The sequence below is a fragment of the Physeter macrocephalus genome, chromosome 20 (assembly GCF_002837175.3).
Source record: "Physeter macrocephalus isolate SW-GA chromosome 20, ASM283717v5, whole genome shotgun sequence".
Lineage (NCBI taxonomy): Eukaryota > Metazoa > Chordata > Mammalia > Artiodactyla > Physeteridae > Physeter > Physeter macrocephalus.
The window spans coordinates 16,187,357-16,211,549 of NC_041233.1; the positions used below are offsets into that span (position 1 = coordinate 16,187,357).

General features: G+C 37.5%; 1 protein-coding gene across 9 annotated transcripts in view; it reads right to left on the reverse strand.

Annotated features, from left to right (window-relative positions):
• Positions 1–24,193, reverse strand: part of JMJD1C (jumonji domain containing 1C) — a 316,570-nt gene that overhangs the window by 233,427 nt on the left and 58,950 nt on the right. For 3 of the 9 annotated variants that reach the window (XR_003677767.2, XM_028482032.1, XM_028482033.2), the window contains exon 1: positions 21,676–22,020. The exons of 1 other annotated variant lie outside the window; for it this stretch is intronic. Coding sequence is in view for 7 of the 8 variants with exons in the window: in XM_028482032.1 (XP_028337833.1) it covers positions 21,676–21,843 (168 nt within the window). In the remaining variant the exon portion in view is untranslated. Of the gene's footprint in view, positions 1–21,675; positions 22,023–24,193 lie in introns of those variants that run through there. 5 more of the 9 variants (XM_024115698.3, XM_028482034.2, XM_024115697.3 and 2 more) reach the window with 3 other exon arrangements.

Consider the following 24,193-nt stretch of genomic DNA (forward strand, 5'->3'; position numbering starts at 1 on the left):
CCCCAACGGGAGAGGCCCCAACAGTGAGAGGCCCGCATCCCACAAAAAAAAAAAAAAAAAAAAAAAAGATACAACAGAGACTACTTCTTTACAAAGTAGAGATTCCAATTTCCTTCTAATTACCTCAAAATTTCTTCATGTGCAACAAAGTTTTTCTGTTATTGCTATATTTGTGTTTTGATTATTTGTAAGGAATTGGTATAACTCTAGGAATAAAATATAAGCATTTTATAAATAAACACAAGATACAATCAACTTTTAAATAAAAATCTTCCCAACAGACTCAACAAAAATAGGGTACGCTAAGCGTTAATGGTCACATTCTTAAGAAGCAAGTTTCTCAAGCTTGACCTTTTTGAGCGCCTCCCACAGAGCAACAGCACATCACAAAAGCACTCAAAGGTTTATAGCTTCCCTGACCTCAACTCAGTTCTTCCTCATGTTCCCACATTACTTCTAAAAAGCTTCTCCAAAAAAAAAAGCTTCTTAGAAACCTCCTCTTTTTCACCAGAAAACAGCCTATAGTATCTAGAAGACTGAAGAACAGAGGAAGAAAAAATAAATAAATATAATTTTAAAGGGTACAAAATAGTACTGGATTTAGATTACACCCCCCTTTTTTTCCTGTATCAAAATCAACGTATTTCCGACCTCTTTCATTTCCTTTGTAATACTAGGTGAGCAGTCGAATTTCATTGAGCCTGTACATTTTCCTTCTAACTCTAACATGAATCATAATATTCCACATTACTTAAAAGGACAGAAATAATAAAGGTAATAGCTTATGCTCTGAAAAGATTAAATCTTACTTTCTATGGCTCTGTGCCATTAATAGTATAACTAAAAAGAATCAGCAGTATAAGTACACTATCCATAACTCTGAAGTATGGGAGAAGGTGAAAGGAAAAAAAACTAATCTAAAAAAAACTTACTGTTTTATTACAATAGAAAAAAAGATCATTTTCATTTAGAAGATAAGATACTAAGATCAAAGAGTTCAAGATTTTTAAATATGTCCATTGATTGTTAATTTTGCCGGAGTCACAACTGCTTTAAAAAACAAAAGAGGGCTTAACCTGGTGGCGCAGTGGTTAAGAATCCACCTGCCAATGCAGGGGACATGGGTTCCATCCCTAGTCCAGGAAAATGCCACAATGCCACAGAGCAACTAAGACCGTGCACCACAACTACTGAGCCCGCACTCTAGAGCCCACAAGCCACAACTACTGAAGCCCGCACGCCTAGAGCCTGTGCTCCGCAACAAGAGAAGCCATCACAATAAGCCCGTGTACTACAAAAAAGAGTAGCCCCCACTCGCCACAACCAGAGAAAGTCCATGCGCAGCAACGAAGAAACAATGCAGCCAAAAATTAATTAACTAATTAAAAAACAAAAAAAAACTTCCTCAGAACAAAGTTGAAGTAAAAGTTCTGCCAAAACCTGGATTATTTTTTCTCTCCTATGTAAAAAACAATAACAAAAGAAAGACTAGACAAAAAATTAGTACCTAATGCACCTGTTATCCCTTCAACCCTTTTTGCATTTTGGGAATTTAGTAAAACTGAACATTTTCCTCATACGTTTTAAAATTTCACAGATAACTGACTCAGTCAAGAATCCAGAAAGTACAGCCATTTGTTGTTTAAAATGGATAATTTTGATCTATTTCCTGAGCTCTACCAAGGTTCAAAATATCAAAAGCTAAAGAAATCACATTAAAAAATTACAGCGTACATAAGGTCAGTTTCCTCTTCTCCAAGTTTTAACCTTCACTACAGTACCCTTCTCGAGACGTAAAAATAGAACAGTTCTCTAAAATGTTAACACAGGTGAGAAATCAATTGAAAATAGAGTCTATTGTAGAAGAGATAAAAAAGAACCCTTTAGACGGTGTGTGTGTGTGTGTGTGTGTGTGTGTACACACACACACCGTTTTTAGTAGATTACAATTTTGTCATAAATATAGCATTTTGAAACAGTAGTGTTTAAAAAGAATTGATACCTTAGGAAGTAATTTAAAACACTTTAAAATTAAGAATTCTGATATGTACTCTTTTGTATAGTAATTGCCACCAAATTATCTTTATTTTTATCTGTATTTGTGAATACAGTAATTTGTTACAATTTTATCCAAAGATAAACTGCTACATACTTAACCTAAAAGTAAAGCTCTATAAAATAAACTTTATATTTCCACCGATTACAATTATAAAATGAAAGATAGGTTAAAGAAATAACATCTTCAACAGCCTACTGAGAATTTAAGCAAAAGATTTAAGACACTAGTAACATTATTATTTCACTTTTTCTTTATGACACTAACCTTTACTGTAACTTTGTTAAGCCCATTAGTGAAAAGAACTAGAAAGCAATTACACGAGCTAAAAATATACACAGGGAAAAGAATAGAAACATTATTTTTAGTCCAAAACTCATGTTTGGGAAAAGAAATCAGTGACTTATAAAGGTATGCATTAATGATTCAGGGTATGTCCACACGCATTTAAAAATCAAAATATAAAGTGTCTAAGAATAAACCTAAAAATACCACATGACCTAAATGAGGAAAATAACTGTAGAACTTAAAAAATAAAACAAAAAACGTTTAATAGCTGGAAGGATATTCCATGCTATTTGAAATTCAGACTCCGTGAAAAGGTGTTCTTTCTTCCTGAACTTGTCTATAAAAACGTATACAATTCCAAGCAAAATTATACTAGAATATATGTGTGAGAAAATGAAAGGAGTTACAAAATTTTAAAAAAATTAAATACACTAAAAATAGTAATATACGTAACCAAGCGGGATTTACTCCTGGAATGCAAAGATGGTTCAACATACAAAAATCAGTCAGTGTAATACACCACATTAAAAGAATGAAAGGGGGGAAAAATGATCATCTCAATTGATGCAGAAAAAGCATTTGACAAAATTCTACACCATTTCATGATAAGTGCACAACAAACTAGGAAAAGAAATAACTACCTCAACATAATAAAGGCTATATACGAAAACTGCACAGTTAACATCATATTCAACAGTAAAAAACTACAAACGTTTTAAGATTAAGAACAAGACAGGGCTTCCCTGGTGGTGCAGTGGTTGGGAGTCCGCCTGCTGATGCAGGGCACATGGGTTTGTGCACCGGTCCAGGAGGATCCCACATGCCGCGGAGCGGCTGGGCCCGTGAGCCATGGCCACTGGGCCTACGCGTCCGGAGCCTGTGCTCCACAGCGGGAGAGGCCACAGCAGTGAGAAGCCCTTGTACTGCAAAAAAAAAAAAAAAAAAAAAAAAAAAAAAAAAAAAAAGAACAGGACAAAGATGCTTGTTCTTGCCATGCCTATTAAATATGGTGTTGGAAGTTCTAAATAGAAAATTAGACAGGAAACTAAAAAGACATCCACATGGGAAAGAAGAAATATCTATTTGCAAATAACATGATCTTATATGGAGAAAATTCTAAACATTTCACAAACACAGGGGAATATAACTGTTAGAAAAAAATTCAGCAGTTGCAGTATACAAAATCAACACATGAAAATCAGCTGCATTTCTATACACTAACAATCAGCAACCTGAAAAGGAAATTAAGAAAATTCCATTTACAATAGCATTAAAAATATTTAATATAATACTTAGGAATTAACAGAACCAAGGAGGAGAAAAACTTCTACACTGAAAACAAAAAAATGTTGCTGAAAAAAATTAAAAACACAAATAAATGGAAAGAAATACTGTATTCATAGATTAGAAAACTTAATATTGTTATAATATTAATTCTACTCAAAGAGAGCTACAGAGTCAATATAATCTCTATCAAAATCCCAATGCCAGGGCTTCCCTGGTGGCGCAGTGGTTAAGAATCCGCCTGCCAATACAGGAGACACGGGTTCAAGCTCTGGCCCAGGAAGATCCCACATGCCGCGGAGCAACTAAGCCCATGAGCCACAACTACTGAGCCTGTGCTCTAGAGCCTTTGAGCCACAGCTACTGAAGCCCGTGCACCTAGAGACCATGCTCCGCAACAAGAGAAGCCACCTCAATGAGAAGCCTGCACACCGCAATGAAGAGCAGCCCCCGCTCACTGCAACTAGAGAAAGCCCACACGCAGCAACGAAAACCCAATGCAGCCAAAAATAAAATACATAATTTTTTTAAAAATGAAAGAGGCCAAAATATGAGCAAGCTATTTATATATTTTTAAAATAAGGCCAATAAATACATGAAACTCAAAAACACATAAACAGGAATTAAAGCAAGGTACTTTTTTTGGGCGAATCAGGCAAAAATTATGACTGACAATATCCAATAGTGTTGAGACTCGTGTGGGAAAACTGGTGCTTCCATAAACTGCAGCTGTAAACAGGTACAATCTGTATGGAAATTAGTCCGCTGTTTCAGCGACCAAAATTAAAGGCCCTTCATTCTACCTTCAAAAATATAGTTATGGCTGTACATATTCAGATTCAAAGGGCCAACTGTACTATGTCATTTTAAGAAAACGACTTGAGCACCCTTGGATTTTGGTATCTGAGGGGGCCCTGAAACCAAGCCCCCATGGATACCTATGGACAACTGTATTCATAAAGTTGGGAAATGGCACAAGTACTAGGATATTCATTTCAGCCAACCACTCTAGACATACCACAAATTTCTCAATCTGATACTACAATTTGGCCCTAATTTTCACATTATTTTTCTTATTGTTATTCCAATATGAACCCTCTCTGAAGCCAAGTGGTTTGCTTTTCCTCATGCCATTCTTTCTACCAAAACCATTTTATACCTCTTCTAATATTATTATTGGGTTGGCCATACTGTTTGTTCAGTTTCCTCATTAAGAGGGCTCTAGTAGCGCTCAGGTGTCTTTAACTTCATTCAAAACAATTTTGTAGATGGTACCATGACAGCTATCATATCATTTTAATTTTAAAAATTTAATTTAATTTAAATTTTAATTTTAATTTAAATTAATTTAAATTTAATTTTAAAAAATAAAAATTGGTGAATTTTTTTAACATCTTTATTGGAGTATAATTGCTTTACAACGGTGTGTTAGTTTCTGATTTATAACGAAGTGAATCAGCTATACGTATACATATACCCCCATATCTCTTCCCTCGCGTCTCCCTCCCTCCCACCCTCCCTATCCCACCCCTCTAGGTGGTCGCAAAGCACCGAGCCGATCTCCCCGTGTTATGCGGCTGCTTCCCACTAGCTACCTATCTTACATTTGGTAGTGTATATATGTCCATGCCACTCTCTCACTTTGTAAATTGGTGAATTTTTGTATAGCCATTTTAATATTGAAGATGGAAGAAAAAAGCAGCATTTTTGGCATATTATGCTTTATTATTTCAAGAAAGGTAAAAACGCAACTGAAACGCAAAAAAAGATTTGTGCAGTGTATGGAGAAGGTGCTGTGACTGATCGAACGTGTCAAAAGCAGTTTTCGAAGTTTTGTGCTTTAGATTTCTCGCTGGACAATGCTCCATGGTTGGGTAGACCAGTTGAAGTTGACAGCGATCAAATCAAGACATTAACTGAGAACAATCAACGTTATACTATGTGGGAGAAAGCCAACATACTCAAAATATCCAAATCAAGCAGTGAAAATCATTTGCACCAGCCTGACTATGTTAATTGCTTTGATGTTTGGGTTCCACGTAAGTTAAGTGAAAAAAACCTTCTTGACCGTATATCTGCATGCAATTCTCTACTGAAACATAACAAAAACATACTGTTTTTAAAACAAATTGTGACCAGTGATGAAAAGTGGATACTGTACAATAATGGGGAATGGAAGAGATTGTGGGGCAAGCAAAATGAACCACCAGCCACCAAACCAAAGGCCGGTCTTCATCCAAAGAAGGTGATGTTATGTATATGGTGGGATTGGAAGGGAGTTCTCTATTATGAGCCCCTTCCGGAAAACCAAACGATTATTTCCAGCAAGTACTGCTCCCAATTAGACCAACTGAAAGCAGCACTCAACGAAAAGCGTACAGAATTAGTCAACAGAAAACACATAATCTTTCATCAGGGTAAAACAAGACCGTATGTTTCTTTGATGACCAGGCAAAAACTGTTACAGCTTGGCTGGGAAGTTCTGAGTCATCTGCCGTATTCACCAGACATTGTACCTTCGGATTTCCATTTATTTCCGTCTTTACAAAATTCTCTTAATGGAAAAAATCTCAATTCCCTGGAAGACTGTAAAAGGAACCTGGACCAGTTCTTTGCTCAAAAAGATAAAAAAGTTTTGGGAAGATGAAATTATGAAGTTGTCTGAAAAATAGCAAAAGGTAGTGGAACAAAATGGTGAATGCGTTGTTCAATAAAGTTCTTGCTGAAATGAAAAATGTGTCTTCTATTTTTACTTAAATACCGAAGGAACTTTTTGGCCAACCCGATATATTATGCCAGTCACTCTTCAGGGCCCCAAATATCCTGTTTCCTCAACGAATGCATCCTTCAAATCTGTATCACTCACTTCTATGAATCCATACAGATATTACTGCTTATCGTTCATTAAGCACTTAAAATTGGTAACTGTACCTGACAACATCTTACTTATGATTAAGGCTGCACACCTTACAAAACACGTGTCTTAAACAGTACCAGTCATTAGAAAGTGCTCAAATATTTTTTGAATAAAAGTATTTCAGTATTTATTCATGTTAAATATCTACTCATATTGAATGACCGTGTATTTATTAAATACACTATCTCATTCACACAACTACCTTGTGAGATGGCCAAAGCAAGTATTTATTATTCTAAATATTCTATTTATTATTGTTATTTTACTGCTAGTTCTATCAGCTATTTAATTTCCCACTATGGTTATAAATTTGTCTATTTTCTCTAATAGTTCTATCAATTCCAGCTTTATGTATTTTAAGTCATGTCACAGGTACTTAGAAAACTGAAATTATATCTTCTTGCTGAATAAACGCTTACCATGGTAAACAAAGCCTTTTTATCCCAAATAACGCTGCTTTTCTTAAACACTGTCTTTAGCATAGCCACGTCAACTAACTTTAATTAGTATTTGCATGGAAATTTTTTCCCCATCTTTTTACAACCACCTGTTGTAAGTATTCTTATGTTTTAGATAGATTTGTTATAAACAGCAAAGAAGCGTGAGGTTTTTTTTTTTTTCCGCTGCGTTGGGTCTTCATTGCTGTGCGTGGGCTTTCTCTAGTTGAGGTGAACAGGGGCTACTGTTCGTTGCGGTGTGCAGGCTTCTCATTGCGGTGGCTTCTCTTGTTGCAGAGCACGGGCCATACGTGCACAGGCTTCAGGAGTTGCGGTACGTGGGCTCAGTAGTTGTGGCTCACGGGCTCTAGAGTGCAGGCTCAGTAGTTGTGGTACATGGGCTCAGTTGCTCCGCATCATGTGGGATCCTCCCAGACCAGGGATCAAACCCGTGTCCCCTGCATTGGCAGGCAGATTCCTAACCACTGTGCTACCAGGTAAGTCCCAGTAAGTGTGTTTTGTGGGTTCTCTCCTCCCAGTTTTATAACCTTCCTTTTAATAGAAACGTTTAGTCAATAACATTTAATGTAATTACTGATATATCTGGGTTTAAATTAAATCTCTTATTTTGTGCTTTCTGTTTGTCTCACCTTTGTTATGTTTGTCTCTCTTCCTGCCTTCTTTTATTTTTATCATTCCATTTTTTCCCCTTCTACTAGTCTGTATGATAAGTTGACTATTCTTTTAAAGCTTACTCTAGAATAGTGGCATCCAATAGATCTTTCTGCAATGATGGACATTTTCTTATTTGTGCTGTCTAAAACCATAGTCTCTAGCTAGATGTAGCAACTGAGAACCTGAAACTGGCTACAGTGAATGAGGAACTGATATTCAATTTTAATCAGTTTAACTTGGCAAAATATTCAACAGCACAGCTCTAGTTCTAGAATTTCCCACATCCTGGATCTAGTTGACTGCATCCTCGTGGTGGTGTTTAACATGCTCCCCTACCCTCATATGTCCTGCAAATTAGTGGCTGAATGTAGAAGCTTGATTATACTCAAGTTCAATAATTTTTAGTACAAATACTTCATTGCTTTTATTTTTAGTACAAATATTTCATTGGTGTACTTCCTACCATATCTTGGAGTAGATTTATAATGTGTATTTTTCTTTCAGTGATGCTCAGGTTGATCACATATGAGTGGGAGGAATGAAACCATGTACACTTGCTCCTATCTTTATAAGTTAACCCTGGAAAGACACCTGAATTAATAAAAATGGTTATTTAAAAGAGTGACAAATAAATAAATAAATAAAAATAAAAGAGTTGCAGAGTAAACTGAGCTGATGGGGACAGGGGTGGGAGTGAAATTACTCTAGATGTATCTTTTTACGTGGCTTTGCTACCTAATAAAAATAATTTTAATAAAATGCAGATTTTAGGGCTTCCCTGGTGGCGCAGTGGTTGAGAGTCCACCTGCCGATGCGGGAGATGCAGGTTGGTGCCCCGGTCTGGGAGGATCCCACATGCCGCAGAGCGGCTGGGCCCGTGGGCCATGGCCGCTGAGCCTGCGCGTCCGAAGCCTGTGCTCCGCAATGGGCCACAGCAGTGAGAGGCCCGCGTACCGCAAAAAAAAAAAATAAATAAATAAAATGCAGATTTTAGTAAAATACAGATCAAAATATCTAGGTATGAGGTATAGAAACTAGCATTTAAAATATGGAGCTCCCTCCAAGATTTTCATGCACATTAAAGCTTAACCCTATCCACTGTGAGGCTGCAACGAATATAAAAAAGGTTGAGAATCACTGCCTTTAGACATATATATCAGATTCTTCTCCTACATGTTCCACTGATCACTAAAAATTACATACCTGGACCAAATTAATCTTTTGCAGGAATATCCTCATCAGGAGTCACTTTATAATTACATCTTTAATCTTTAATTACTAAGAAAGTTCTTGTTTGTTTTAATAATCATTGTGTTTAACAATTGTATACTACTTAATTTTCCATGTACAAGTCATCAATTAAAGAATTTTTTGTCTGGAAAAGTTTATCTTTAAAAATGGCACACTTCCTTCTCCCTGAAAAAAGAATTATTGATACATAACCAATTTTTTTGACCTGAGATATCATTATCAAATAAAACTGATAAGATCAAAGTTGTTCCAAATGAATGGGTCAAGGACCAGAATTCAGTACCCTAGGATTTCTTCCTTTTCTCCTATACTCTCTGGCCATTCATTCACTTTTCTAACAGACCTCAAAAAGCTCCAAAAAGCCAGTAAGCCTCAGTGAAAATCACTCTGAAGATCAGTGATATTGTAATTCATCACAATTCTCATTTTGCTCTGGACACTAAGAAATTCAGAAGCAAATTTAACTCATTATTATGTTAGCTTTCTTTACAAGCTTATTTACCTTTTTCCTTTTTGCAGGTTTAATCTAAACATTTTTTACTGCTATAACTTTTAGTTCAAGGGGAACTAATCACTATTTCCATAAATATGTACATATGTTTATATATTTCAAAGCCATTATGAAATGACAGGACACAAATAGTCTATATTCATATTCATTATTTACTCCCTTTATTAAGATGAACAATATAAAGTTAAATGGTTTCCCTTAAAATGATTCACTTTGGTATTAAAATATAAGAAGAGATTTTGACAGTTAAGGCAATAGAACATTTTAGGGAATAGGTGAAACACTCTGAAATCTGATCTATATAATTTCATCAATGTGGTTTTGAAGATAAAGACAGACCAAAATAATAGTATGGTGCTATTCAACACATTGGAACAGTTTACCAATTTTAAGTTGTTTCACAGTTTCAATACCTTCCCTAGTACTGTAATGCCTTGATGCTAAGATTCAATCTAAGGAAAAACAATTCAGGGAAGAAGTAAATCTTATATTAAATATACACAAAGCCAGTCTGCATTAAATGGCAATGCATAACTTTATCCATACATTAACATAAACATGCATTCCTTCTTCAATATTCCTGATTCAAAAGATGTTTTCTGAGTCTTACTTAAACTCAGTAATTTTGACAGATGAATCAGATTTTTCACCTCCTTCACAAGACATGAATTAGTCACACAGACCTCTCCTATCTTTGAAAAATTCTAAAATCTATTCCAGGAATGCTGACTTAGTTTCTACTTCATGTTCTACTGTTTCTACATTCTCTGGCATGAGACAAGAAATCTACATTTAAAATACACTCTTTTATATACAGCAGTATAAAGCAACATAGCAAATACTAGCAGACATTTGAAATGAAGAAGCTAAATTCAACTTAAAATTTAAACACCTGCCATGATACTTCCAACTAGGCAGATGATTAGATGAACAGATACCTTCACCATAGGTTTTCAGGGGTAACTGAACCCATTCAGGGGGTTATAAGGTCAAAACCTTTCACAATAAAACCAGGATGTTATTTGCCTTTTGCAATCTTACTCTCCCATCAGTGTACAGAGCAGTTTTCTACAGGCTACATATAGTGTGACAGCACTGTTCTGACAGGTGTAACTGAATGTGTGCTTTTACATCAGAACAATTCAATCTTACTTTTTAATGTAGTAATTATCTATAGGTATAACCCATAGAAATCAAAGCTCTATGGGATCCTCAGTAAGTATTAAGGTTTTTTTGGTTGTTGTTTTTTGGTTTTTTTACATTTATTTATTTATTTATTTATTTATTTATCTATCTATTTATCTATCTATTTATTTATTCATTTATTTATGGCTGTGTTGGGTCTTTGTTTCTGTGCAAGGGCTTTCTCTAGTTGCAGCAAGCGGGGGCCACTCTTCATCGTGGTGCACGGGCCTCTCACTGTCGCGCCCTCTCTTGTGGTGGAGCACAGGCTCCAGATGCGCAGGCTCAGTAGTTGTGGCTCACCGGCCTAGTTGCTCCGCGGCACGTGGGATCCTCCCAGACCAGGGCTCAAACCCGTGTCCCCTGCATTGGCAGGCAGACTCTCAACCACTGCGCCACCAGGGAAGCCCTATTAAGTTTAAAAGAATACGAAGACTGAAAATTTCTACACTAAGGTTACACACTTTGCAGACATGAGTACTACCATTACACTGCCACTTAACATTCAGTCTAGTGGTAAAGAAGTTGCTTTTGACATGTACTGTACGTAAACTATGCCTTAATTTCAGAAACATTAAAATGTGGAAAATGTCTACCTTAAAATCAAAGAAAAGTCATATTTCCAGATTCATTAATAGTGTGCAAAATGTTGTTAAATTGGATTTTGTCTTTAATGAACAGAAATGGAATAACTAACACTTTATACATCATTTGACTCATTAAGAATCTGTTTTCTCATTGGACTCAATTCATGCAATACCAAGTAATACCAATTTTAACAAGAGAAATGTTCGACATCAGAAACTTTTTATCAGCAAATGAAATTCGAAAGGAAGCAAAAAATGCATTTTATGATTTCATTAACAGTGGGTTATAATATTTTAAAAATTCCAACGAAAGACTTTCGCTAAACACCACAGCAGTTTATGTAGGGGATTAGTTAATTTTAAATTTCAAAGGATAGAGACACTGAGCACATCTAAGCATTAGAGAATGAAGTTTGGATTTTATCGAATAAGCGAAGGAAAAACTACTAAAGTGAGCTAAAGGGAAACACAGGAGTAATTTGTCCACAACGAATAGAACGGACTGAAAAAGGAATAAACTTTAAAGTAAAAAGATCACTTAATACATGCCTAGGGCAAAGAAGGTGTGGACTCAGTGGTAGCACAAATTGGAATAAAAGGGGAGGTGGGAGTGGGGAAGAGAAGAGATTGTAATTTGAAGAAAGAAATTTGTGTAACTCACTAAATACATACATTGTAGGTGGTGAAAAGGTGAAGGATGAGGCGTCTTCAAGTCCGGATGAGACGTCAAGATAAATCTCAAAAGGGGAGCTTTTTCACATGAAGATAATAAACTACATTTTAGTAACATTTATCAGACTCAAATGTGGGACATTCATATACAGACACCAAAGAATGGAGAGATGGTGGATTCCAACTGAAGGTCAATGCTTAAGTTGCAGATTAGTGAGTAATGAGGCAAAGAAGTACAAGTAAATTCTCCAAAGGGAATAACAAGATTTGAAAAATAAAACAAAAAGAAACAGTAAGCAAAGGACTGACTTTCTAATACTAAATTATGAAGATGGGAGGAACTGTAGTCACTGAAAAAAGAAGTTCCAAGAGGACTTGAATCATGGGGCTGCAAAAATCAAGAAAGAAAGGTTCAGGGAGAATATTTATCATAGCAATGGATGGGGCTTTTTTTCTTTTAACTTTGAAAGTGTGAATTACTATATCCCTTTGGAGAAGCAATTTTTGACTTCTTTTAATCTATTTGAACCATAGGGTATTTTCACCAAGAATTAAATGTAACTGATCAAAACTTCCAAGTGCATTAAGAAATATATATGCTAAATTATTTTAAGACCCAATATTGAAGACTTCAGACATTTTTCTTTATTCTACCTCAATTTATTCAATCATAAAAATCCAAATCCTATGATCTCATTTTGATCATCCAAAAGAAACACTGAACAGAAATCACATTATTTACATAGAATTGTGGTCTTTGTAATAACAAAACACAACAGATATGTCATAATGAAATGTTTCATTAACTCAGAATTAAGAGCTTTGGGGACAGACCTGAAATTTACTTTTGCTTAAAAGACACTTTATTCTAAGACATTACAAGTTAAAAAAAAAAACCAAAAAACTATTAACATCACAATTCTAGAACTACAGAATAGGAAAAACTCTGAACTCTAGACCAATTCCATTCACTGAATGGGATAAATGAGAAAACTGAGGCCCAAACTATAAATCAAGTACAATGGTAAGTGTACTTTTAAGAAATGCTTCTTTTAAGTGATCAGTTATGTTTTATTATATATACTTATACTTAATTCCTATTTATTCAAACTAATTTCAAAATATGTTCTACTAAGATCTATTTTGTTGCACTGGTTTGAACAAATATAGATGAAATACTGTACCTGAAATCTGCAATCTATTAAGAAATATGTAATCCAAAATTTTTATTCATTCCAAAGGAGTGTACTAGCCAATAAACCCCAATAGGCAGGTATCACTATATTCACACTTTTTAATTCAAAAGTCTAAGCATTTATCTACCCTGCTCAAATCCTGTATGACTCACAGTTCCTACTGGCTGCATCCAGGAAACTGGACTAGACCATGTTGTAACCTTAGAATTTTAGCACCAAGTCCAACCAAACAGTAAATGAATAATAAGCTGTTTTCTACTCATTAACTATGTATTCTATAATCAAATCAATAGGTTCTCTATTATAAGAAGGAAATAAAGTAATATTTTCAAAGCATTTACTAATATAATTCCATAAAATAGCTAAAATATAAAATAAACCATAAATTCTACGTGAAAAGATTCCACCCAGTTAGATAATTTCAGAGACTATTTCAACATCTTAGAACATTTCAATATTTAGTGAGCAACATTCTTAAAGGATAAATTATATAACCCTTACAGATTTGTCAGATTAAGAACTTTATATCAAATAAAACACAAGTTTATTAAAAATCCACATAGAAAAAAATGTTTATCAGGGCATTAGGCAGAAATGTAATCACTCAAACCTTGAAACAAATGAAATCAGCAGTATTTGTTACTACCAAACTGCCACCATTAAAAATCAGGCCAACAGTGACAAGGGTAGAAAAATAAAGTATTTATGGTTTACAGCCTAAAAAAGAAAAGGTTGCCATTTCTTTTATAATTTCTATTTAAGGGAAAAAACAAAACACCTTTTTAAATTTCTATTTAATTTAATTTTTATTTAATTTTTATTTAATTTCTATGATATCTATTTGCTGAAATTTCTCTTTAACAATGAGGGGTTTATGGCATACTTCCTGACATAAAAATTCAAATGGTATTTCTTATTTTTAATTATTTAGAAAATTAGGTATTTCTGTTTCATATACATTAATTTTTCAAAGCTCTGGGATACATCTGGACACAATAAAGCAGAACATATCACCATTCTTGAAAATCACTACTGAAATTATTCAAAATTATAAAGCAAAACTCTGCCTTAACCTTAAATAACAAAGAAGTGTCAAGAAAATGCCTTAAAAAAAAAAAAAAAAAGCAAAGAAAAAAAAAAAGGCAAAGAAATATTACCATGTATATTAGTTAACATGCTTTTGGTTCCAAAGAAGAGAAACACCAAGAAAAGCAGACATTAAAGTCAATTTATTCTTCCATAATGAAAAATCTCGTAAGTGAAAAATCCAATAGTTGTATTTAGGCTTCAGAAAACAACTTGATCAGCCATATTTTTTCGGTTGCCTTTTCAATTCTGTTAGCCTCTGTATGTCAACTTTGTCCTCAAACTGGTTTGTTTACCTTCAAGTAGGAAAATGGCTGTGGCAATTCCAGACTCACACCCACACAATAACCCTTGCCTTCATTCTGACTGGACTTATTTAGGGCCTATACCCATCAGTGTGACCAGAGGAGTTCAATTCCCTGATTGGCTTAGGAGCACCCAGGCCCACCCTTTAGTCAAACCACACAATAGACAATGAATATGGGGAAGTAACCACTAAGGTACACAATTCCACACAACAAAAAAAGAGATTCAAAATTAAGAGTAAATAGTCACTGATAATTGAGATGGTTGGTATGAATTAAAGTATACAAGAAATTGATGATATTCATTCATTTATCTGCCATTCAATGAACATTTACTAAACACCTAATGCTAGGTACGATACTAAATATGTAAAGGAGAAACAAAATATGAGTTTGAGAGTTGAAAACATTCTTTGCTCATAACTTACAATTGTCAAAAGTAACACATTAAACCTATAAACACAGGAAAATAGCCTACATACTTTTGATTATGTGGAAATATCCAGACATTTCTACTTTCAAATGCAACATCTTCCCTATATGAAGCTAAGAGTTCTCATACTAAAATGTCTTTAGTCCAATTACCTTAATGAATGAAAACATTCTCTATTTTAAATTAATGGCATCAAAATACGTGCCAGAATATATCTATGACAGGTCAAAAGGGAAAAAACAAAACACCTCCTTTTTTAATTTTACACAGAAACATACACTTCACACCATTTACTGGGTGGCTATCTACTTTTAAAAACAGCTAGTGGTTACAACTGCACAAGTTACGTGCCACCACAGCTACAGTTTACATACTTATTTTCCTGTACATAAGTCTTTAGAACCAATCACAATATAAATTCAAGGTTGGGGGGGGACCTGTATGTACTTAGATCAGACATAAAAGTTTTTCTACCTACCAGCTAAACCAATTTTCCCTATGGTTAACTTATCCAGGTCATACTGAGCAATGAAGTAAAAATCATTCATTCATTCATTCAACACTGTGTGCCTAGACCAGAAATTAGTATTAGCAATATTACAACACCATGATATACATTTTAGATTTACCTAAAGAATTATCCTAACAAAACTTAAAGAATCAAATACTACCAACTCAATATGAAACTTAAATGAAGAGACAGCTAAGCAGAAAAACATAGTTTTCATATTTAAAATACTTACATTTAGAACATATAAGATCTGCAAAGTAACTTTAATCTACAGGTAGTACACAGTTTAGAACAGCTTAAAATCTGTATTACAAGGTTAGCTACTCCTCACTAAGTGACCATTAGAAAATTACCCCAAATACAAACAAATTTACATGTTTGGTCTATGAAACACAATACTATGATTTTTTTGTTCCTTTTGGGTACTGAAAAAACCTGATAACATTTTTTTAAAGGTTTTTTTGTGTTTTTTTTTTTTTGATGTGGACCATTTTTAAGTCTTTACTGAATTTGTTACAACACTGCCTCCATTCCGTGTTCTTGGTCCTTTGGCCATGAGGCATGTGGGATCCCGGCTCCCCAACCAGGGATCGAATCTGCACCCCCTGCACTGGAAGGCCAAGTCCCAACCACTGGGCCACCAGAGAAGTCTTAAAACCTGGTACTTTTTTTTTTTTTTATTGTAGAATGCTTTTTATTAGACAGAGAGTAATTTTCAAGTTAAAAAATAGATAACAATAATTGCCATACTTTTCATTTCTCTACAAGAAACTTTCAATCTGAGTTTTTGACAAGAGACTATTAGATAACAACTACTTTTCAAGTAACTTCACATTGATTCATTGTACTTCAAATAAAACATTTGCTGAGAACACTGTTCTTGTGAAAGAGATTTAAAATTATATTACATCACTCATAAAGCAACTTGGTGTGAGCATTTAGAAACTGTGTGCATTTGCTCCTTTCTATCCAATAATGAGTCCCCAAAGAACTCTTCAAGATGTTATCAAATTTAGTATTAATGGTAGCCAGGAGTAAAGTTTTATAAGCCCTACAGAAAAATGTTCCATGATTATAAGTAAACCGCTTTTTTTTCAATGTACACAAAATATCTTCATACTTCCCTACTGACATTAAAAAAGAGTAAGCTTCTTTCACCAAGATACAGAAGTTTTTATTTGTGTGTGTTGCCTTTGTTGTTGTATCTGTGTTCTTCTTTTATGTTGCAATCAAGATGTAATTCAGTTCTTAGCATCCCTTCCTGAATTTCTGAATACTTCAGTTAATATTTTCCTTCCTTTATTATGACTTTATTTCTTCCCTGATTCTGTATTTGTTTCAAGCAATATATTAATATAAAGGAGAATGAGGGCTTCCCTGGTGGCGCAGTGGTTGAGAGTCCGCCTGCCGATGGAGGGGACACTGGTTCGTACCCAGGTCCGGGAAGATCCCGCATGCCGCGGAGCGGCTGGGCCCGTGAGCCATGGCCGCTGAGCCTGCGCGTCCGGAGCCTGTGCTCCACAATGGGAGAGGCCACAACAGTGAGAGGCCCGTGTACCGCAAAAAAACAAAAAACAAAACAAAAAAATATATAAAGGAGATTGACTCAAAAGGATTCTTGTGTAAAAATAGAAATGATGGAAATATTCTACAGGGAAAAAGAATAACTGACCCAAGATCCAGAGATCCCAAGTGTGAATCTGTTAAGTGTCCATTCTAAGGAGCTCCAGAGCAGTTTCTATTTCATTTGAAACAGGACTGGGTCCTTGGTATGAAGATCTATCAGGTATAATGTACTTCAACTTCTCATTCACTCAGCAAATATCTAACCTCTTATGCAACACAGCGCAAAGTCGAGTGCAAAATTCTGGGAATTTTATTCTCAAGGAGCAGACTCAAACACAAACATCACACTCTTAGATTTTAATCTGGAAGACTAAAGTCCAAGATAAAAGAAAAAAAGAGTTTGGAAAAGTGGAAACTTTTGTGGGAAAGGAAAATAGAGGATTGCATCCAAAATGAGGAATCCCAGTGGGGAGGTCTCTAACCAGATTAAAAATGATTTTCAATGACATTGCAAAATGTCACGGTAACCTGGGATGTTTTATGAAAACCTGATACATTTTTTAAAAAATACTCACACTTTGGATAGGATTAGCTTGAAACAATGATGCAATCACATTAAGCTTCAAGGGAAGGTAGGTGGGTAAGTGACTGAATGGATGGATAAATAAATAAGTAAATAAATAAAGGGCTCTTAAGTCGTGCAAGGGAAGTAAAATGAGCAAAGAGTAAATCGATTTTTCCTCTATAATTAGCATGACAATATTATTGAAGGTTGAATATTATACAACCATACTTGTCTCAACTGTCAGCTTTCCTTCCATAATACTATCAATCTTCTAGAAAGTTCCTCAAAAAGTAGGGCAGTAATAAACATTCAACATGTATAACAAATCAAGAACCTTTCTAAACAATGGAGCTACAAAAAAGAAAACATGCTGAGGGCTCACAATGTATTTTACGTATTTCAATTTAATCAACAACTTGGTCCTCCTGAATTAAAAGGGTTCAGATAAAGTCTTTTGCTGGTTAATGGAATTCCAAGATACCCCGTAAGATTTTTCAAGCTATTTTTTAAAAGTCACCAACAAGGGCTTCCCTGGTGGCGCAGTGGTTGGGAGTCCGCCTGCCGATGCAGGGGACGCAGGTTCATGCCCCGGTCCGGGAAGATTCCACATGCCGCGGAGCGGCTGGACCTGTGAGCCATGGCCGCTGGGCCTGCGCGTCCGGAGCCTGTGCTCCGCAACGGGAGAGGCCACAACAGTGAGAATCCCGCGTACAGCAAAAAAAAAAGTCACCAACAAAACAGGTGAAATTATACAAGCACAGCTAAGTAAAACTTATACAAATGAAGCTCATTTACTTAAGAGATCACATAGTGATATCGCTAAAACTCGCAGCAGGAAAAAGTACAGTAATTTTAGCTTTAATTTATTTGTATCAAATCATGGTCATATTGTAAAAGAATATTTTTTGCTACCATGGTGTGGTGGGCAGAATAATGCCACCTCAAAGATGCTCATGTCCTAATACATGAAACCTGTAACTATGTTAAACTCCATGCCAAAAGAGAATTAGGGTTCAGATGATATTAAGGTTGTTAATTGGTAGATGGGGAGATTATCCTGGATTATCTGTGTGGGCCCAATATGATTGCAAGGGCACTTAAAAGTGTAAGGGGAAGCAAGAGAGTCAAGAGGGAGATGTGACTAGAGAAAAACAGAGACAAACTGCTGGTTTTTAAGGAGGAAGAGGACCACGAGCCAATGAATGTGGGCTGCTTCTAAAAATGAGACCTAGAGCCTCCAGAAAAGAACACAATTCTAATCACAACTTGATTTTAGCCCATGGAGACCCAGAAGTTAGACCTGTGATCTCCAGAACCATTATAATAATCATTTCATATTGTTTAAATCACCAAGGTTGTGATAATTAGTTAACAGTAGTATAGGAAATTAATGCATGTGGAAATTCCTCACACATAAGACCAAAAATAAGTGACTAACTTTTGAGACCAAGCACCCCCTAAACTACTTTCAAGTTCTGATAATTATCCTTCCAAATCCTGTGCCATAAATACATTCATATCTGAGATTCCTAATGAACTTGAAGTTTTTAAATTACATATATTTGTAACCAAAAACAAAATACACAAAAGTAATTGATCAAGCTCCTTTAGGGGGCTTTCCTGGCGGCACAGTGGTTAAAAATCTGCCTGCCAATGCAGGGGACACGGGTTCGAGCTCCCTGGCCCGGGAAGAGATCCCACATGCCGCGGAGCAACTAAGCCCGCGCGCCACAACTACTGAGCCTGAGTTCTAGAGCCTGCGAGCCACAACTACTGAGCCCACGTGCCACAACTACTGAGCCCACGTGCCACAACTACTGAAGCCTGCGCTCCTAGAGCCCGTGCTCCGCAACGAGCGAAGCCACGACAATGAGAAGCCCGCGCACCACAACAAGAGTAGCTCCCGCTCACCACAACTACAGAAAGCCCACGAGCAGCAACAAAGACCCAACAAGCCCAAAATAAATAAATTAATTAATTAATTTTTAAAAATAAAGCTCCTTTGGGCTTGATTTATTCTGCAGTAACAAAAGCCTACAACGCGAAATGCATTTTGGTGATGCTAAACTGTCCCAAGTTTAACTTAGAAAATATGAATGCAAAAAAGAAATATAAGAAAGTTTGGGAGTAACGCTAAATCTGTAGATTCCAGGCTAAAAAACTCAGATTACACTGTAACAACATAAATTTTTTAAGTAAAGACTGTTAAAGGAAAACTGTCGAACGTTCACATAGTTATAGCTCAAAACACATTTTTGAGGTAAAATTTGCATATAGGAAATGCACAGATATTAAGTGCACAATTCAATGAGTTTTGACATATGTATGCACCCGTGTAATCAACAATCAAGATGCAAAACGTTTTCATCATCTGAGGAAACTCCTTCCTGTTCTTTCCAGTTGATTCCCTCCATCCACGTATACTTTTCATTTTTAAATACCCAATTTATTATCTTGCCTTTTCAAACACGGTATGTGTAAACCCCTCTCCTTATATCATTTAAATTCCCATACAAAAAAATTTTTAATATATTTAACTTCGATAACTTGACTGTCGCCAATGCCATTCATAATTTAACACTATACTTCCCAATTTTCATGTATCTACTAAAACAAAACACAACATTTTTAGGAAAACACAAAATATCATTCTGTTTGTTTTAAAACAATTTAAAAATGCTGACCCATAATCTATCTTCCACATAAAACCAAGACAATTACATATCAGAGTAAAAAGAGGAAAAATAAAATCGGCACATGGTTTTTACACAAACTGATTGAATTGCCACAATTTGTAGAACCATTAAGAAATGTTTGGGTTTGTTTTTTTTTTAAAGAAGATTCTCTTTTCTCCTTTTCAACGAGAATAACCAACCAGAATCTCCAAAATTACCTCTATTCTGCAAACATATTTTGCAGTATCAAGTTGACATTAATACACGCCACAAGAAACCATATCACCGCCTACGTTCATGAAAAACTCCAACAAAATTATTAAGATACATATGTACACGTAAATTCGGAATTGTAAACCTGCATATAAACAAAAAGAAGAACGTTCCCAAATTTTAAATATCCACTGAAAAATTAAATACCCCACAGTATTACTAATAAATGTCATGGATTATGTATTCATAAATCAACCTTTCAAAGCCTAGTCAATGTCTTGCCTCTCCTTGGCTCCTTAGCTCCAACATGTCCCCCAGTGAAAACGTTACTGGAACACTAACAGCATATCCCGTCTCAGAATCTTGCACACTCCTACACTAGTGAAAGAAAACACTGGCAGTGTCACAAGTAAGGAAAAGCAACCAAAGAAAAAGACACTTTAAGGTTCTGCAGAGTCTTAAACGTTTTAACTTACAATATTTCTTGCTTCATTTGAAATCATATAAAACCCAGGAATGGATGACTTTAAAGCACTATTCCCTTCTAACAAAAAAACACAACACTATGGAAAAAACAAACCGAAGGAAAGAAGGGAGAGAGGGAGGGAGATATTAATTTCCATGGCCCTTCAAACCAAAAGTTTTCATTTTCATCGTTTTCTGTTACAAATCCAAGCATCTACTGTAGAAAAAGGTTGAATCAGGGCCCCCGCCACTGCCAGGGCCTTAGCCTCGAAAACACACACGAATCCCAGGACTGGAAAACCAGAGATCTGTTTCTTTCCTTTTCTTCCTCCCCTTCAGCAACCTTACGGGATAAGTTTTCAATCTCCAACGCCCGCACTGTTAAGACTTTCGCACTGAGAGGCAGGTGAAGCTGGCCCCCAACCGCCACGAGCGAGGGGTCCGCCCCCGCCCGCGCAGCACCCGGCTGGCAGCCCCGCCTTTCCGTAAGGTCTCCGCGGCCGCCGGGGCGCCGCAGGGGAAGCCGCGGCCGAATCCCTCCCGGATAGCGGCCAAAGGGCCCGGGCGGGCACCGGGAAGTCCCGAGGGGGTCACCGCCCCCGCTGGGGAAGCTCCTCGCGGGGAGGAGGCGATCCTGGCAGGGCACGTGGGCAAACCCGCCCAGAGCGCAGGAGAGGGGCGTGACCGCCAGTTGGCCGGGCTGAGCCAGGTGCCAGAGGTAACCCCACAAGGTGCGGCTGCGAGACCAGGGGTGGGGCTGCGGCCGCGGGCGGGGGACTGAGGGGAGTTCGCGCTCTTACCGCCAGGTCGGGATTACGGCTGTCCCTATGTGACACCGCTCGGATAACCCCCGCTCGCCAGCCCCGCCAGCAGCGTCCGCTCTCCCCGCGCTCCGGCTGCGCCTCTTCGCCGACCGCCAGGCACAGGAACCGCTTCCCCACCAGCTCCGGCCGCGTCTCCACCGCCATAGCCGTCGCTGCCGAAGTGGCCGCTGCCTCCTCAGCTGCCAGGAAATCACCGAAACCCCGCTCCTACCGGCCGCCCATGCCGAGGACAGCTGACCTAGGGAAGGCGGCGGCCCCGCGAGCGAGCGCAGGCTCGGGGGCGCACCGGACGCTCTGCCCAGAAGGGCACAGCGACCTCGGTCTCTCACAGTCCTCAGCACTCCCCTGGACTCCCCGACTTGCAGCCTCTGGCTGCAGTTCCACAAATAAAAGAAAGAAACGGACAGAAATTTCCACACGGCCGCCTCAGGCCCCGAGGCAGCGCCGGCCGCTACTGCCACCGCGCCGCGGCCAGTACTACTCCGCCTCCCCATCCACTAGCGTGATTGAAGGAGCGCCGCGCGTCTCCTTCCGCCGGCGCGGGCTGGGGGAGGGAGCCGCGGGAGAGGGTCGGAGGAACCACCGCAGACGGAAAGTAGTGCCCGACGCTGCAGCAGCGTCTGCGGGATCAGCCAGGATAAAAAAAAGAGAGAGTGGGGCGGGAGAAGGGAGTGCAGTCCTTCAGAAACGTAGTGTTTGACGTCCACCTCTCTACTCGTCGCTCCCTGAGAAGTGGGGGAGTTGGGGGTGAGGTGAAAGTGAAGTGCGCTGGTTCCACTCTGGGTCACAAAACAAACTCAAGGTTAAAAGCCGCATCTCCAGAGTGATGTTTTTTCAGAACACATGGCGCCTGCAGTCTGAGTTAGCCTCAATTTTGCCTGAATTAACAGTCCCGTAGTCCCAGCAGCAAAGCAGAGCAACACTTCCAACTGAAAACTAAGCCCACAGAATTCGGTCACGACAGAAACACAGTCCACGACTTTAAATGAAAATGAAGATAACACTGTCATCCTTTCATTCTTCCTGTTTTGGGGCGATACTCATTACGGGTTTGAGCTATTCAGAGATTTACACCTCGCTACTGCTTTATTGTAAGAAAGCCAAACATCCGGTTGAGGGCTTTTTGTCAACATTCTTAAAATTCACAGTCTCTGCACCAATTTGAGTACTTTTAGTACTAGTACATACACCAAACTCACTGATCAGATAATAAAAACAGGGAAAGGCTCCGGATTCAGTTGTTAGAAAATACCGTGGAAAGAAAAGGATTTTAGCCAATCATAGTTCAGGAAAATAAATTATGTTTTGTTCCCGTCCAATCATAACAGGACTTTGTAACCGATACACGTACAGATCTCCAACTTAGAACAATTACTCCTTCTTTGATCTAACCCTTCAATTCTTCTAAATCAAACCTCTATAGATGTCGGTGAGAAGTTCGATTTCAGACATACATTATAGTGTTTTTTAAAAGGTAATTTTCAAAATCCCAGTTGTGGGTTTTTTTCACGGCCACTAGTGATTACATAAACTCCCAAAATTCTTCTAGTCCAATAAAAACTTTCTCTAAATTTCGGTTTCTTAAAGATTTTTCTAAGCCTCCACACAAAAAAAGTTATTTTTAAAGGAATTTACACTAGAAATTTGAATATTTAAAATAGACATAAGGCTTTTATCTGCTTTCTTACAACACCCAAGCTGAGCTGTTTGAAATGGAAAATACATGGCCACAGCTAACAGGTTAAAAACCAAAATTGCAAGACAGATTTTAATCATCATTGTCTAATTTTGCTACTCTAAAGACCAAATGTAGAACTGTAATAGATAACAAAGGAAAACCATATCTAGAAATGCATACTTGCAAGTTGAGAGAAAAATTTAACTTTACTTGTGCCATCTTATTTCCAAGTCCACTCTTTTAGTACATACTGTATAATACTTAGCAAATCACCTTGAGAACTACAGACTAAGATTTCTAAAGTCTCAACGTGGATTAAGGAGCCAATAAAATAACTTGGTGAAAATAATCTAACATGTGGAAAGAGAAAAAAACAAGATCTAAATTCAGATACCAATTTATCAATGACTTGCTTTGTGATCTCTGCATGACACAATTGCTACAACTGAAATTGCCTGCTTCCTAATCTCAGTGATAGTCTGGGAGGAAGTGAGAAAATATAAAGTCGTTTGAGAAAAGAGATGCACATATAATATGCACATATTTTCACATAAATACCGTTCACTAAATTATATTTTTAGAGTATAGGTTGTCCTGTTGCCTTACATAAAACTGCCAGCTGGGGCTTCCCTGGTGGCGCAGTGGTTGGGAGTCCGCCTGCCGATGGAGGGGAGACGGGTTCGTGTCCCGGTCCGGGAAGATCCCACATGCCGTGGAGCGGCTGGGCCAGTGAGCCATGGCCACTGAGCCTGCGCGTCCGGAGCCTGTGCTCCGCAACGGGAGAGGCCACAACAGTGAGAGGCCCGCGTACCGGGG